The sequence below is a fragment of the Macaca fascicularis genome, chromosome 20 (genome assembly GCF_037993035.2).
Source record: "Macaca fascicularis isolate 582-1 chromosome 20, T2T-MFA8v1.1".
NCBI lineage: Eukaryota > Metazoa > Chordata > Mammalia > Primates > Cercopithecidae > Macaca > Macaca fascicularis.
Genome location: NC_088394.1, coordinates 28,806,720 through 28,820,488, shown reverse-complemented (window position 1 = coordinate 28,820,488; position 13,769 = coordinate 28,806,720). Strand labels below are relative to the sequence as shown.

General features: G+C 53.7%; 1 protein-coding gene across 4 annotated transcripts; it reads right to left on the bottom strand.

Annotated features, from left to right (window-relative positions):
- Nucleotides 1-1,427: 1,427 nt before the first annotated feature.
- PRR14 (proline rich 14) lies at nt 1,428-7,116 on the bottom strand. Of its 4 annotated transcripts, XM_074026944.1 has the most exons (13): nt 7,088-7,116; nt 6,240-6,311; nt 5,935-6,103; nt 5,460-5,622; nt 5,035-5,153; nt 4,774-4,963; nt 4,465-4,508; nt 3,513-3,622; nt 2,620-3,208; nt 2,413-2,482; nt 2,240-2,331; nt 1,894-1,965; nt 1,428-1,803 (listed from the first exon to the last, which is right to left on the bottom strand). In XM_074026944.1, the coding sequence occupies exons 5-13, from the start codon at nt 5,085-5,087 to the stop codon at nt 1,524-1,526; spliced, it is 1,500 nt and encodes a 499-aa protein (XP_073883045.1). In that variant the 5' UTR covers nt 5,088-5,153; nt 5,460-5,622; nt 5,935-6,103; nt 6,240-6,311; nt 7,088-7,116; the 3' UTR covers nt 1,428-1,523. The 4 variants fall into 4 exon arrangements, with proteins under 4 accessions (XP_073883045.1, XP_073883044.1, XP_065392949.1 ...); XM_074026943.1 differs by lacking the exon at nt 5,460-5,622 and having other exon boundaries at nt 6,770-7,116; XM_065536877.1 differs by lacking the exon at nt 5,460-5,622.
- Nucleotides 7,117-13,769: the final 6,653 nt, after the last annotated feature.

Genomic DNA, 13,769 nt, shown 5'->3' with positions numbered 1-13,769 from the left:
CGGTCCCCGAGCTCTAGCAATTCGAAAACACTTTGCACTTGCATGAGCGCTTCTCCGCGTTAGTGACTGCGTTTGGTAATAATTCCACGAGGGAGATGCTGTCAGCCCACTTTACTGGGACAGAGGAAAGCGCGCACAAACGGGCTGGTAGTCTCCTAGCCACGTCTGTGTTCAGCCACTGCCCTGTGATGCCTCTCACCTATGAAAGATGCACCCCACTGCTCAATGTGACTGGCATAAAAAAAAAGACAGAGGAAGCCATTTCTGGCCTCCGGTTGCCCAGGTTACCGTTTTGAAAGTGGACAGCGCGCTGACATGCCTGCCTTGCTTCCTCATCCACAAAATGACTAATTCCCTGTTGCAGGGACATGTGCGGGTCAAACACCTATGACAGTCGTCGTGAGTGCTTCATTATGGCCCATTACCCTTAGCTCTTTTTGTTTTGTTTTTTTGGGGGGACAGTCTGGCTGTGTCCCCCAAGCTGGAGTGCAGTGGTGCAATCTCAGATCATTGCATCCTCCACCTCTCGGGTTCAAGTGATTCTCCTGGCTCAGCCTCCTGAGTAGCTGGGATTACAGGTATGCACCAAGACGCCCAACTAATTTTTATATTTTTAGTGGAGACGGGGGTTTCACCATGTTGGCCAGGCTGGTCTCGAACTCCTAGCCTCTTGTGATCCACCTGCCTCAGCCTCCCAAAGTGCTGGGATTACAGGTGTGAGTCACCGCACCTGGCCTGCCTTAGCTCTTGAATCCAGCAGCAGGTCCTGACCTGCATGTTAGTAGGAATTCAGGGCCATCTTGATCTTCAAGGCCTTGACCCACTATAGGCCTTTCAGTCTCTATATAAATGAATTGGGTGAACCCAGACCAGGGTCTAGGGTCACAGTATCATCTGATACTGCTTCAGAAGTGTCCCTCCACACAGGAGAATCCTCTAATCAAGAAAATATCTCTAGGCTGGGCATGGTGGCTCATGCCTGTAATCCCAGCACTTAGGGAGGCCAAAGCGAGTGGATCACCTGAGGTCAGAAGTTCGAGACCAGCCTGGCCAACATGGTGAAGCCCTGTTTCTACTAAAAATACAAAAATTAGTGGGTGTGGTGGCGCATGCCTGTAGTCCCAGCTACTTGGGAGGCTGAGGCAGGAGAATTGCTTGAATGCCGGAGACAGAGGTTGCAGTGAGTCAAGATCGTGCCATTGTACTCCAGTACTCCAGCCTGGGTGACAAGAGTGAAACTCCATTCCTATCTATCTAACTATCTATCTATCTATCTATATCTCAAGTGACCACTCCACCCCCTCCCTGTACTCTATACCCAACGCCTGTCACCATCTCTGGCACCAGTCCCAGTTCCCAGACCTTTGGGGGTCGACGTAGAAACATCAGCCAAATCAATCTTAAACTCAGCTAGAGATACAAAAGAATCAGAAACATATCGAAAACTTTACTAGAAATATAGAGAAAAAAAAAACTGCATGGGAGATTTCCCATCCCTTAAGAATGGATGACAGATAGGGCACCTAGGTCCAGTGGGGCTGCTCCCCATCTACTGTTTCTTCCTCTAGGAGCAAGGCGTCTAGCTCCTCCAGCCGCTGCTGGAGCAGGGGGCCCACATCAGGGCTGGGGGCCACATGGGGAGGAACAGTCCTGCCCCCTGCAGCCCGGACCCCACGGGATGGCCGTCGTGATCGAGGAAGGCTGCTGTCCCGAAATTCCACAGCCCGCCGGAGCTTCCTTGAGCTGGTGAAAATCAGAGTCCCATTGCGCTCCCGGGGTTCCTCGAAGATGGTCTCAAAGGTCCTGGACGAGGCAGGGAGAGGAGCTGGTTATCAGCATGCCCCATAGCTCCAGACTTCCCTCTGCCACCCTCAAGCCTTCCAAGTGTCTCACCTCCTGGTTGTGGGTGACTGGTAATTCTTGTTGGTGTAAATTTCTTCCAAGCTGAACTCCTTCTTGTTCAACCTGTAAGCAAAGAGCAGAGGCCACTGAGAAACCTTGGGCCAGTGGGGCCTGAAGGGACAGGTAAGGCCTGGTCTGTATTTCAGTTTCTGGGACATGTCAGGGCCAGGAGTGCTACATATGGCAGACAGGCAATTTTGAGCACAAACCATGCCCACGCCCAATTGAATCCTTCAGACTGGACTGTGCTCCCTGAGGGGAGACAAAGCTATACTTCAGGGGACATGAGCCTGCATCTGTGTGGCCAAGACGGATCAATGCCCAATGATCCCCTCACCTGATTGGTCGAGGCAGTCCCATTGGTGTAAGGTTTAGCTGAGGACGGGCTGGTGTTCTGCGTATTCTGAATCGAGAAACCTTTCCTATGGTCTGCAAAAATGGGGCAGAGGGTGAAAGAGTGACATGGGCTCAGGCCCCCACTAGTCTCTTCTACCCAATCTGAATGCCTACCTTGGTCTCAGGGTCTGAAAGCACCTGGTCCTTTGAGGCTCTTGGCTCCTTCCCTTTGGTTGAACCCAACCTGCCAAGAAGGTCAAGGCTCAGGGACAAACAGGATTCACTGCATTATCCCCCGTCTCCTGCCCACTGGATACTCAGGGAAGGAGGCTGGGACCAGGCTGCGGCTAGGCTTCGAGGGGGGTTTTTTGAGAGCACTACCTGGGTTCTGCTGGTTCGGAGAAGGAGGAAGTGGATGCCGTGGACGAGCAAGATGTGGCGAGAGAAGGGGAGGCTCCCATTCCTCCGAGAGGGAAGACCTCTTTCCGGAGACAGGGCCGAGGGGGTGGCGGGGCTCGGGCCATTTCCCCACCACCCACAGTGTGCCGCCGCGGCCGTGGCCGGCTTGGTTGGGGTGGAGCAGGTGGCCAGGTGCAGGTACCTGGGCCAGGGGGCCCCAGATCAGGGCAGGAGTAGCTTCGGCCCAGAGAGGGCTTAAGAAGAGGTGCTGGGGTATTGTGGTCCTGAGCCCGCCACTGGCGGATGGGGGGTCGGGGGCTGACAGACGCAGTGCCCTCAGCAGCCCCAGACTGCTCAGCCTCTGAGATGGCGATCTTCAACTCCAGCTTCATTGGGGGGGACGGGGGCGGGGGCTGTGGGGTTTTGTTGGGTGTGAGGAAGATGTCAGCAAAGCTCTCCAGCTTGGAGCGGACGGAACGGAAGAGCGGGGCCAAGCCCCAGGGACTGAGGCGGGGGCGTAAAAGGCTGGACGGTGGTGGGGTGGATGGGAGCTCCAGAGCAGGATCTGGGGCTGAGGAAAGGAGAGGTCACAGGTGGATATTCCTTGGCTGCAGTGTCTCAGCCCCTCCTCAGTAGCCTCAGCCCCTCCCTGCATGCTCAACTTTGTGCACAGAGGAATTAGCCCACCCCTAAAACAGTAAGTTCTGCATTTAAGAATTGAGCTTCAAGTCTCTGACATCATCATCCCATCTTCATATACCATGCCCTGCCCTGGGAGGGTAAGCCCTATCCCCACCTCTGTACCTGACACTTCCAAGCTCAACTAGGATGTTCTAGACCCCCAAGTCTCATCTGATCTCTACCCAAGTCCTTACCTGGTGGTGGGCTCTCTGGAGGGTCTGCAGGCAGAGCAGATGGCTGGAATGGGGGTTCTCGGTCCCCGGGTGGAGGTGTTGGCTGGTGAACTGTCTTCATGGGCTCAGCTCTGGGGTGAAGGGCAAAGTAAAGGCTAGGGGAACTTCCAGGTATCCCACCTGAGCCAGCAACTCCCCTATCCCTTAAGGCTTCTTCTTCTTCTTTTTTTTTTTTTTTTTTTTGAGACAGAGCTTTGCTCTGTGGCCCAGGCTGGAGTGCAGGGGCAGAATCTCAGCTCACTGCAGCCTTGAACTCCATCCCGGGCTCAGGCAATCCTCCCACCTCAGCCTCCCAAGTGGCTAGAACTACAGGCAAGGACCACCACATCCAACTAATTTAAAACAATATTTTGTCTGAGCTTGGTGGCTCACACCTGTAAATCCTAGCACTTTGGGAGACCAAGGCGGGTGGATCACCCAAGGTCAGGAGTTCAAGACCAGCCTGGCCAACATGGTGAAACCTCGTCTCTACTAAAAATACAAAAATTAGCCAGGCATGGTGGTGGATGCCTGTAATCCCAGCTACTGGGGAGGCTGAGGCAGGAGAATCACTTGAACCCAGGAGGCGGAGGTTGCAGTGAGCCGAGATCACACCATTGCACTCCAGCCTGGGCAACAGAGCAAAAACTCCGTCTCAAAAATAAACAAATAAATAAACAAAACAATGTTTTTGTAGAGATATGGCCTCACTGTGTTGCCCAGGCTGGCCTCAAACTTCTGGGCTCAAGCGATTCTCCTGCCTCGGCCTCCCAAAGTGCTGGCATTACAGGCGTGAGTGTGCCTGGCCCCTTAAGACTTTTTAAGATGTCACAAGGAAGGATTGGATCAATCAGTCCCGATGCCCCTAGCTCTGGCTACCTGGATGATGGCTGTTGCCTGGATCCTTTGAGAATCCCTACTCCAGCTCTCTCACCTTTGTGCTGGGATGATGAAGTTGGGGGTCTCATCAATGAAGCCCTGGATAAAAATAGGGGAATGTTTGTGGGGAGGCAGGGAAGCCTCCTTAGTGCCCCACATCCTGACTCTTTCAGTTCCCAGATACCTGCTTGGGTTCATGCCAAAGAGGTTTTTATATAGTCTTTGCTCAGGTAGTGCCTGCCACCTAAAATGCCACTCTCCTCACCCCAAGAAAAATCCACCTAAGACTCAGGCCTCCCACCCTTCTTCTATCCCTGCTGGAACCCAGTAGAACCCTTGATATCCATACCCTCAGTTCCCATACCTCAGCTGGGGGTCTAGGACTGGCAATGTCTTCCAGCATCACCACCAGGGTGGGCTGGGGGGCCTGGTCCACCTTTTGTGAAGGGCCCTCCTCTGGGCCAGGGGTTGTTCTTGATCGCCGCCTCAGGGTGGAAGAGGTCCGGTGGACGCGGCTCAAGGGCTCGCGACACAAACACAGAGGATCGGGAGGCCTAGGGAGGGAACGGGAAGATTAGAAGGGCTCAGCTGGGCCCTTGGTTTACCCCCATCCTGCCATGCTCACCTGGCCTTCGAGGACCACCCGGCCTGCCGGGGTGGCGAGGCAGGAGGCTGCATGTGGACAGGATCCTGACGGCTGTGGTGCTGTGGGATGGAGGTCTCCTTTGAGGGTACCACGGGGCCCTGGAAGAGAAAGAGGTGTCAAGAGCAAGGTGATGGAATGAGGCTGGATGGGACAAGGTCTCCCTGTGCCTAACAGTGCCCTGAGCCACAAACATAACAGAGATTAGGGCTAGAATTCACTCGGATCCCCAGAGAAGAGATGAATTGGACTGAATTAGGGGCCAGATATTAAGAGTCCTAAACTGCAGGTGTGGGACCTGGGTAATCTCACCCACGCTGTTTAGGGAAACAGACAGGGTGAGCTAGGGTGGGTCACTGCCTTTTTTGGGCCACAGTTTTTCTTATCTGTGCAGTGGAGTCAAAGACCTCAGCCTGCTTCCTAAGGAGGCTGGGCTGGGAAGAAAGCAGAAGAGTTTCAGCCCGGCGCCGTGGCTCACGCCTGTAATCCCAGTACTTTGGGAGGCAGAGATGGGAAGATCACTTGATGCCAGTTTGAGACCAGCTTGTGCAACATAGCAAGACCCTGTCTCTACAGAAAAAAAAAAAAAAAGATAGAAAAAAAAAAGATAGAAAAAAAAAAAAAAAAAAGAAGAAGAGTTTCTCAGAGTTACAGGGATGTGGTTCCATCCCAAAAAGGTTGGTGGGGGGAACGGGCACTGCCCAATTCTAGGTTGGAGTAAGTGGGAGCCAAGCAGGACTCTAGCATGAGGGAGGCTGCCTGAGGGATGGGTACAACAATGATGGATTTGGACTTCAGTTATCCTCAGTAGCGATCTGGCCCGAGTTTGGTAGTGAGGAAAGTCAGGGGAGAATAGAGGGTCTCTCGGTTCAGGGGGCTCACCATGTGAACAGCCATGATATCTTCCAGCACCACGGCCAGGACCCGCCGAGAGGCCTTTTCCAGGGGAGAAGGGGCCCCCGGGGGCTGCAGCCTCGGCCGTTTCGGGCTCCTGGCTCCCCATAATGCTCGAGTCAGAGGCTGGCGGCACAGACGCGCCTGGCTAGGCGGGCTGGAGGGTGAAAGAAGCAGAGGACGGTCGCCCGAACCTGTCGCCCGAACCTGTCGCTGGCTCTGTAGTTTCCCGGCACGGCCGCCAGGATCCCCATCTCCCGGGGTCAAGACAGGCGGGCCGGGTGCGCTCTCACCTGGGGTCCCCGGGCAAGTCCATGGGAGACGCGGCGGCTCCAGGGGGTCCCTGGGGAATCCCAGGCTGCGGCCTGGGGTAAGGGGGGAGCGGGGGAGCGGGGGGTGAGGGTTGGCCCCTTCCCTGGGGCTCCGCCCTTCATGGTCCGCCCGCGGCTCCCCGTAGCCCAGCGGCCGCAGCCCTGGGGCGCGAAAGGGCGCCCCCGGTCGGTCGCCCGGAGCGGGTGTCCTCCCGCTGCCACCGCCTCGATCAGCGGATCACTCGCGCCCTGCCTGGCACCTGCCGCCAGAACCCAGAATGCAGCGGCCCCAGTTCTCCCGCGGCCCGAGCCTCCTGAGGCCTTTGTCCCTGCAGATTGTGCCCCGGGATCCACGGGGATCCCGGTCCTGGGAGGCTATTTCCGCTGGATCCCTCTGTGATCCTCCTCCTCTCACAGCGAGTGGCCGAGGACTCCAAAGCAATACTCCACACATCGACGACCCTCCCTCCCACCAGATCCCCTAGACTGGATCCCTGAGGAAAGAATCCTACAGCGCGGTTCCGCCAATCAGACGCCGGGCGAGGCTTCTCCTTCCCCTGTGAGCTTCGGCGCCGCAAAGCTCCTATCAGACAGGGGCGGCCCGAGCTGGAGCATCTTCGAACTCAGCCTAGATCCCCAGGGATCCACTGTCAAGCAGATACCCCCTTCACGCCAATCCCGGGAGGTCCCGCCCACAAACGCCCCCTCCCTCCTTGCGTCCCCGCCCAGCGGTCTCCCCCGGCCCAAGACCAGATGGTTCAGAAGTTTCCTTCCCCGCCCCACCCCCGCCCTCTCCAGCCACTCCTTGCCCTCCCCAAAGCGTTGCTCACCGCCGCCTCCCGTGGATCCCGGGTCTTCCGCAGCTCCCACCTCCGGCTCCTTTAAAACCAAGCTTACCCAAGGCTGCCCAACCGCCGATGGCCTTCTTATCGGGGCCTCTGGACACCGCCCAATCGCCGGTCCCCGTCTTCCGGGGTGGTGAAAAACTAAGTGAAGCCACCTGGCGGCCATCATCCCTAGGGGCAGGAAGCCAAACTGAGTGGCGCCGCCATGATGGTTGAGGGCAGATGTCTTAGTCCTCGTTGAACCATGGTGGACTGGGTGGCGTCATCTTTTGAGGGCCACATACAATGCCAGGTTTCTTGATATGTTGAGGCAACCGATTGAAGCTAGAGTGCCGCCACGTTTTTTAAGGGCATCTTCCGGTTCTTTGGTTCTTAGACCAATAAACGTCGACTGAGTGCTAACGATATGAGAAATTCCCAATTTCCTAGAGTGGCCTCGTTTGAGGAAGTTTCCGGCACCTTCCTGCGTTCCTAAATTGGGTTCCCACAACCCAGGGTCCGATTTTAGGAGTGGGTGGCGGAGGCCCTGACTCCGAATATCCGGGATCAAAGACGGGCTGGTGCGGCCTGTGGCTCCGTTGCTGGCGCCTTGTCCTGGAGATATGGGGCCGAGCCGAAGTGGGGAGGAGACTGGGGGCGCTGAGCTTGACTTCCCCTGAGTATTGTCTACGGTACTTCTTTCCGGAGGAGTGGGGGTGCCCGCGGTCCGCGCAGAGGGCTACAGGACAGGGGCGTCTTTGCAGGAGGCCAAGAATATAGCTTGGCTTGCTCGTGGGGCCCGGCTCTCAGGAACCACTCTCTCAAAAGGGGCCTTCATGATGGGGGAGGTGTAAATAGTTCTGAGGAGTAAGGGATCAGGGTGAGACGCTGTTGCTTGGAGGAGCTGCGTCATGGACCGTTTACCGGGAGCTGGGCTATTGGTGGGGAGGAAGTGGGCATGTAGTGGCTTCTTGTAGCACTATGAAGGTGACCTGACCGCTTAACCAAAGCCCGTGTCTGTGCTAGTTCTCCTTCCCCAGATTCCCTGATCCAAACCAGTCCTCCTTTTCTTTTTTATTTATTTTATTTTATTTTTTATTTGAGGCAGGGTCTCGCCTTTTTGCCCAGGCTGGTCTTGAACACCTGGGCTCAAGTAGTCCTCCTGCCTCAGCGTCCCAAAGTGCTGGGATTACAGGCGTGAGCGCTCAGCCCCAGTCCTTATCTTGTTTTCTTAACAGAACGAGAGACCCTGAAGCCTAGAATCCTGGGTCCGAGATAAGGTGCAGAGGTGCTTCCTGGTCTAGGTGTCATAATTCTTTCTCAGGGGATTGAGTGAAGAAAGTGATAAAACAGGGCCGGGTGTGTGCTGGCTCACACCTGTTATCCCAGCACTTTGGGAGGCAGAGGATAGCGGATCACTTCAGGCCAGGAGTTCAAGACCAGCCTGGGCCACATGGCAAGACCCCATCTCTACAAAAACAAAAAACAAAAAATAAGCCGAGCGTGGTGGCGTAAGCCTGTAGTCCCAGCTACTCAGGAGGCTGAGGTGGGAGGCTCTCTTAAGCCTGGGAGCTCGCAGCTGCAGTGAGCTATGATCACGCCACTGCACTCTAGGCTGGGCGACAGGGACCCTGTCTCAAAACAGACAGACAAGGGATGATATGGAAAGAGCATAATCGGGAAATGGAAATGAAATGGAAAGAGCTTATGTGGGAAATGGAGGCTCCCCAGCTCTGTCCCTAAGGACTCAGGCAGGGAGACGTTCTTCCAGGACTACAGCATCTCTGGAACAGGAGATCCACTGGGCCCTCTGGAAACGCATTCAGAGTTCTGGTGGGAGCAGGCCATGGGTCTTCCACGTAGAGGCCTTCTCTCTCCCTCTGGATCAGGCCTGGCAGTCTGGTGCCTGAAGAGGTACAGTGATGTTTCATTCAGCTGTGAGTGCTTGGAGATTCTTCCAACCTTGCCAAATTAGGAGCTAAGCCCCACAAGTGCTTTTCAGGCCCCAGGGCAGGAAAAACCTTCAAAAGCAGAGCAGGCCTAACCTGAGTTTTTAGGTATTTTTTATTTGTTTGTTTTTGAGATTATCTGTCACCCAGGCTGGAGTACAGTGGCGCCATCTCAGCTTACTGCAACCTCCGCCAGGGTTCAAGTGATTCTCGTGCCTCAGCCTCCCAAGTACCTGAGACTACAGGCGCTAACCACCATGGCTGGCTAGTTTTTTGTATTTTAAGTAGAGACGGGGTTTCGCCATGTTGGCCAGGCTGGTCTCGAACTCCTGGCCTCAAGTGATCGGCCTGCCTTGGCCTCCCAAAGTGCTGAGATTACAGGCATGAACCACCACGCCGAACCCTAATCTGAGTTTTGATTCTCTAGGTCTCTTGAAGTCAGTGACACCAAGGGCAAAAGATGTAGTCCAAAGAAAAGCCCTGGACCTGAGTATTTGGTAGGAAGAGCCCACCAGTGTGACCCTAACTTGGAGTGCTAGAATTCATCAAATGGAAATGTAAGGTAGACTGTGGCAGTCTTGGCCCTTAGCCTAGGCCAGCAAATGTGAGTCCTCATGGTCTTGCAGTCTCACCTCTGCTCTTTTTGTGACTTTCCATTTCAACAACTTCTACTTTGCCCACTCCCTACACAGGTGGTGGACATACTGTGGGGTGTACCCCAGTGTATGCTGCTGATGCAGTAGCAAGAGGGCCCCACACAGACTCCAGTGGGGCTGCTGGTGTGGCCGTTGGTGCACTTCGGTGTGTCATTCAGAAACCCAGGGTCCGTTTCGACTGTGGGTGGCCCATCTTTCTTTTTTCCTTTCTTAGACAAGGTCTTGGTCTGTCACCCAGGCTGGAGTACAGTGGTGCGATCATGGCTTACTGCAGCCTTGACCTCCTGGGCTCAAGTGATCCTCCCACCTCAGCCTCCCAAGTAGCTGGTATCACAGGTGTGCACTGCCACACTCAGCTAATTTTTTTATTTTTATTTTTTTGAGACAGAGTCTTTTTTTTTTTTTTTTTTTTTGAGACGGAGTTTCGCTCTGTTTCCCAGGCTGGAGTGCAGTGGTGCAATCTCAACTCACTGCAACCTCTGCCTCCCAGGTTCAAGCGATTCTCCTGCCTCAGCCTCCCGAGTAGCTGGGATTACAGGCATGCACCACCATGCCCAGCTAATTTTTGTATTTTTAGTAGTGACAGGATTTCGCCATGTTGGTCAGCCTGGTCTTGAACCCCTGAACTCAGGGGGTCTGTCCGCCTTGGCCTCCCAAAGTGCCGGGATTACAGGCATGAGCCACCGTGCTCTGCCAGTGAGAGAGAGAGAGAGATATATATATATGTGTGTATATTTTTAATTTTTAGTATAGACAAGGTCTTGTTATGTTGCCCAGGCTGGTCTCAATCTCCTGGGCTCAAGAGATCCTTCTGCCTCAGCATCCCAAAGTGCTGGGATTACAGGCATGAGCCACCATGCCTGCCATCCTGAGAGTTTGGAGTTTATGTCACTGCATTTATATTCCTGTGTGCAAGATTATCACTGGGTCTGCTGCTTTCCTCAGCTTCAGTCCCTCTCCACCCTGAAGTACTTGGTTCAGCCAACTTTCAGCACATTCCTGCCAGTTTAACTCTCCTGATGAGGAGCTTTCTAGACTTCCCCCAGGGGCTCCTCTACTTTGGCCAGCTACCTCAGGTCGCTACATTTTTTTTTTTTTTTTTTTTTTTTTTTTGAGAGAGAATCTTGTTCTGTCATCCAGGCTGGAGTGCAGTGGCTCAATCCCAAATTCAAGCGATTCTCATGCATCAGCCTCCCAGGTAGCTGGGACTACAGGCACATGCCTCCACACCTGGCTAATTTTTTTTTTTTTTTTTTTTTTTTTTTGGAGACCGCTTCTGGCTCTGTTGCCCACGCTGGAGTGCAGTGGCGAGATCTTGGCTCACTGCAAGCTCCGCCTCCCGGGTTCGCGCCATTCTCCTGCCTCAGCCTCCCTAGTAACGGACTACAGGTGCCCGCCACCATGCCCGGCTACTTTTTTGTATTTTTAGTAGAGATGGGGTTTCACCGTGTTAGCCAGGATGGTCTCGGTCTCCTGACCTCGTGATCCGCTGGCCTCGGCCTCCCAAAGTGCTGGAATTACAGGCGTGAGCCATCGCGCCTGGCTTTTTTTTTTTTTTTTTTTTTTGAGACGGAGTCTCGCTGTGTCTCCCAGGCTGGAGTGCAGTGGCGTGATCTCGGCTCACTGCAAGCTCCGCCTCCCGGGTTCACGCCATTCTCCCGCCTCAGCCTCCCAAGTAGCTGAGACTACAGGCGCCCGCCACCACGCCCGGCTAGTTTTTTGTATTTTTAGTAGAGACGGGGTTTCACCATGTTAGCCAGGATAGTCTCGATCTCCTGACCTCGTGATCCACCCACCTCGGCCTCCCAAAGTGCTGGGATTACAGGCTTGAGCCACCGCGCCCGGCCTGGCATTTTTTTTGTATTTTTTTTTAAATGGAGTCTCGCTCTGTCGCCCAGGCTGGAGTGTGGTGGCGCAGTCTCAGCTCACTGCAACCTCTGCCTCCTGGGTTCAAGCGATTCTTCTGCCTCAGCCTCCCAAGCAGCTAGGACTACAGGTGCCTGCCACCACACCCAGCTAATTTTTGTATTTTTAGTAGCGATGGGGTTTCACCATATTGGCCAGGATGGTCTCCATCTCTTGACCTTGTGATCCGCCCACCTCGGCCTCCCAAAGCGCTGGGATTACAGGCGTGAGCCACCGTGCCCGGCCTATTTTTTGTATTTTTAGTAGAGACAGGATTTTACCATGTTGGCTAGGCTAGTCTCAAACTCCTGGCCTCAACTGATCTGCCGGCCTCAGCCTCCCAAAGTGCTAGGATTACACGTGTGAGCCACTGCTCCGACCTAAATTTTTTTTGTAAGTGTTTATTTTTAGAGATGGGGTCTTGCTTTGTTACCCAGGCTGGAGTGCTGTGGTGTGATCATAGCTTACTCACTGCATCCTCAAACTTCTGGCCTCAAGCCATCCTTCCACCTCAGCCTCCCAAAGTGCTGGAATTACAGGCATGAACCACAGTGCCCGGCCAGTTTTTAAATTTTGTTTTGTTTTGGTTTTTTGATCTGAGAAAACTAATCTAGTCCATAGTCCACCTCCTCTTTCCTAGTGTTGAGAGCCACCTGCCACCAATTCTGTCATTGCCCCCTTTATTTGGTGGAGCAGTGGTAGGCAGGGGTCAGGTTTGGAGGAGCTGAGTGGTAAAATTATAGGGCTGAGGTGGGGAGTTCCAGAAGGGAGAAGGGAGGATTGGAGGGCAAAGATGAGGTGAGCGGCCTATTAAAATCTGAAACAGTGTGTCACTGTACCACTTATCAATTTATTATCTTCAGCTCCAAATTCATTTTTTCCTGCTCTGTGAAAATGGGTCTGGACCCTTTAAATATATCTTTTTTAATTTTTTTTTTTTTTTCCAGCCAGCATCATGCTAAGTTTTGTCAATAGATGGCTGGAGAGACATTGCAGGAAGAAAGGGTTTTGCTTCCCGGTTCGGCAAACCCTCTTGGGAGGCTCCTGCAGCACAAGTGGGTTCCCAGCTCCCCGCTTCTGCAGGGCAGGGTGGCCAGCAGAACCCCAGGGTCAGCAGCTCTCCCAGGTGCCCTCTGGACGGTTTTGCAGTGGAGTCCCTCTGCAGAGACACCTGCCTATGAACAGCTTTCCCTGGCACCCAAGAGGGTGGATTTCCAGCAATTTCCACCAGACTGGCACTCCAGTGACTTCTGTACTTCTGTGCCCTCTCCAAAAACTTCTGGATCTCAGGAAGGAAGGAGGCTTTTTCTTTTTCTTTTCTTTTCTTTTTTTTTTTTTGCGAGACAGGGTCTCATTCTGTCATCCAGACTGGAGTGCAGTGGCCCGATCTCAGCTCACCACATCCTCCGTCTCCCAGGCTCAAGCAATTCTGCCTTAGTCTCCCAAGTAACTGGGATTATGGGCCACCACACCCGGCTAATTTTTGTATTTTTAGTAGAGACAGGGTTTCACCATTTTGACCAGGCTGGTCTCGAAGTCCTGACCTCAAATGATCCACCCGCTATGGCCTCCCAAAGTGCTGGGATTACAGGCATGAGCCAGGAGGCTTTTTCTTGTATGCCCTGTTTCAGCCGGACAGGAGTCATGGCTGCTCCTTGTATTAGGTTGGTGCAAAAATAATTGTGGTTTTGGTCATTAAAAGTAATGGCAAAACCGCGATTACTTTTGCGCCAACCTAATATCTGCTCTTCTTGCATTTTTTTTTCCTTAGAATTCTGTTTACTACTTATTATCTGTAGTGGGCAGAATTTTGTCTCCCCACCTCCCCTGACCCCACCAAAGATATTTTCTTTTTTTCTTTTTTTTTTTTTTTTTTTTTTTTGAGACGGAGTCTCGCTCTGTCGCCCAGGCTGGAGTGCAGTGGCTGGATCTCAGCTCACTGCAAGCTCCGCTTCCCGGGTTTACGCCATTCTCCTGCCTCAGCCTCCCGAGTAGCTGGGACTACAGGCGCCCGCCACCTCGCCCGGCTGGTTTTTTGTATTTTTAGTAGAGACGGGGTTTCACCATGTTAGCCAGGATGGTCTCGATCTCCTGACCTTGTGATCCGCCCATCTCGGCCTCCCAAAGTGCTGGGATTACAGGCTTGAGCCACCGCGCCCGGCCTTTTTTTTTTTTTTT

Excerpts from the sequence above, each read along its gene's own strand:
- PRR14 (XM_074026943.1), bottom strand. The coding sequence starts at position 6,262 with ATGGACTTGCCCGGGGACCCCAG. Across the intron at positions 4,964-5,034 it reads GGGTGGTCCTCGAAGGCCAG|GCCTCCCGATCCTCTGTGTT; the intron begins GTGAGCATGGCA and ends TTCCCTCCCTAG. Across the intron at positions 3,209-3,512 it reads TCCAGAGAGCCCACCACCAG|CCCCAGATCCTGCTCTGGAG; the intron begins GTAAGGACTTGG and ends TCCTTTCCTCAG.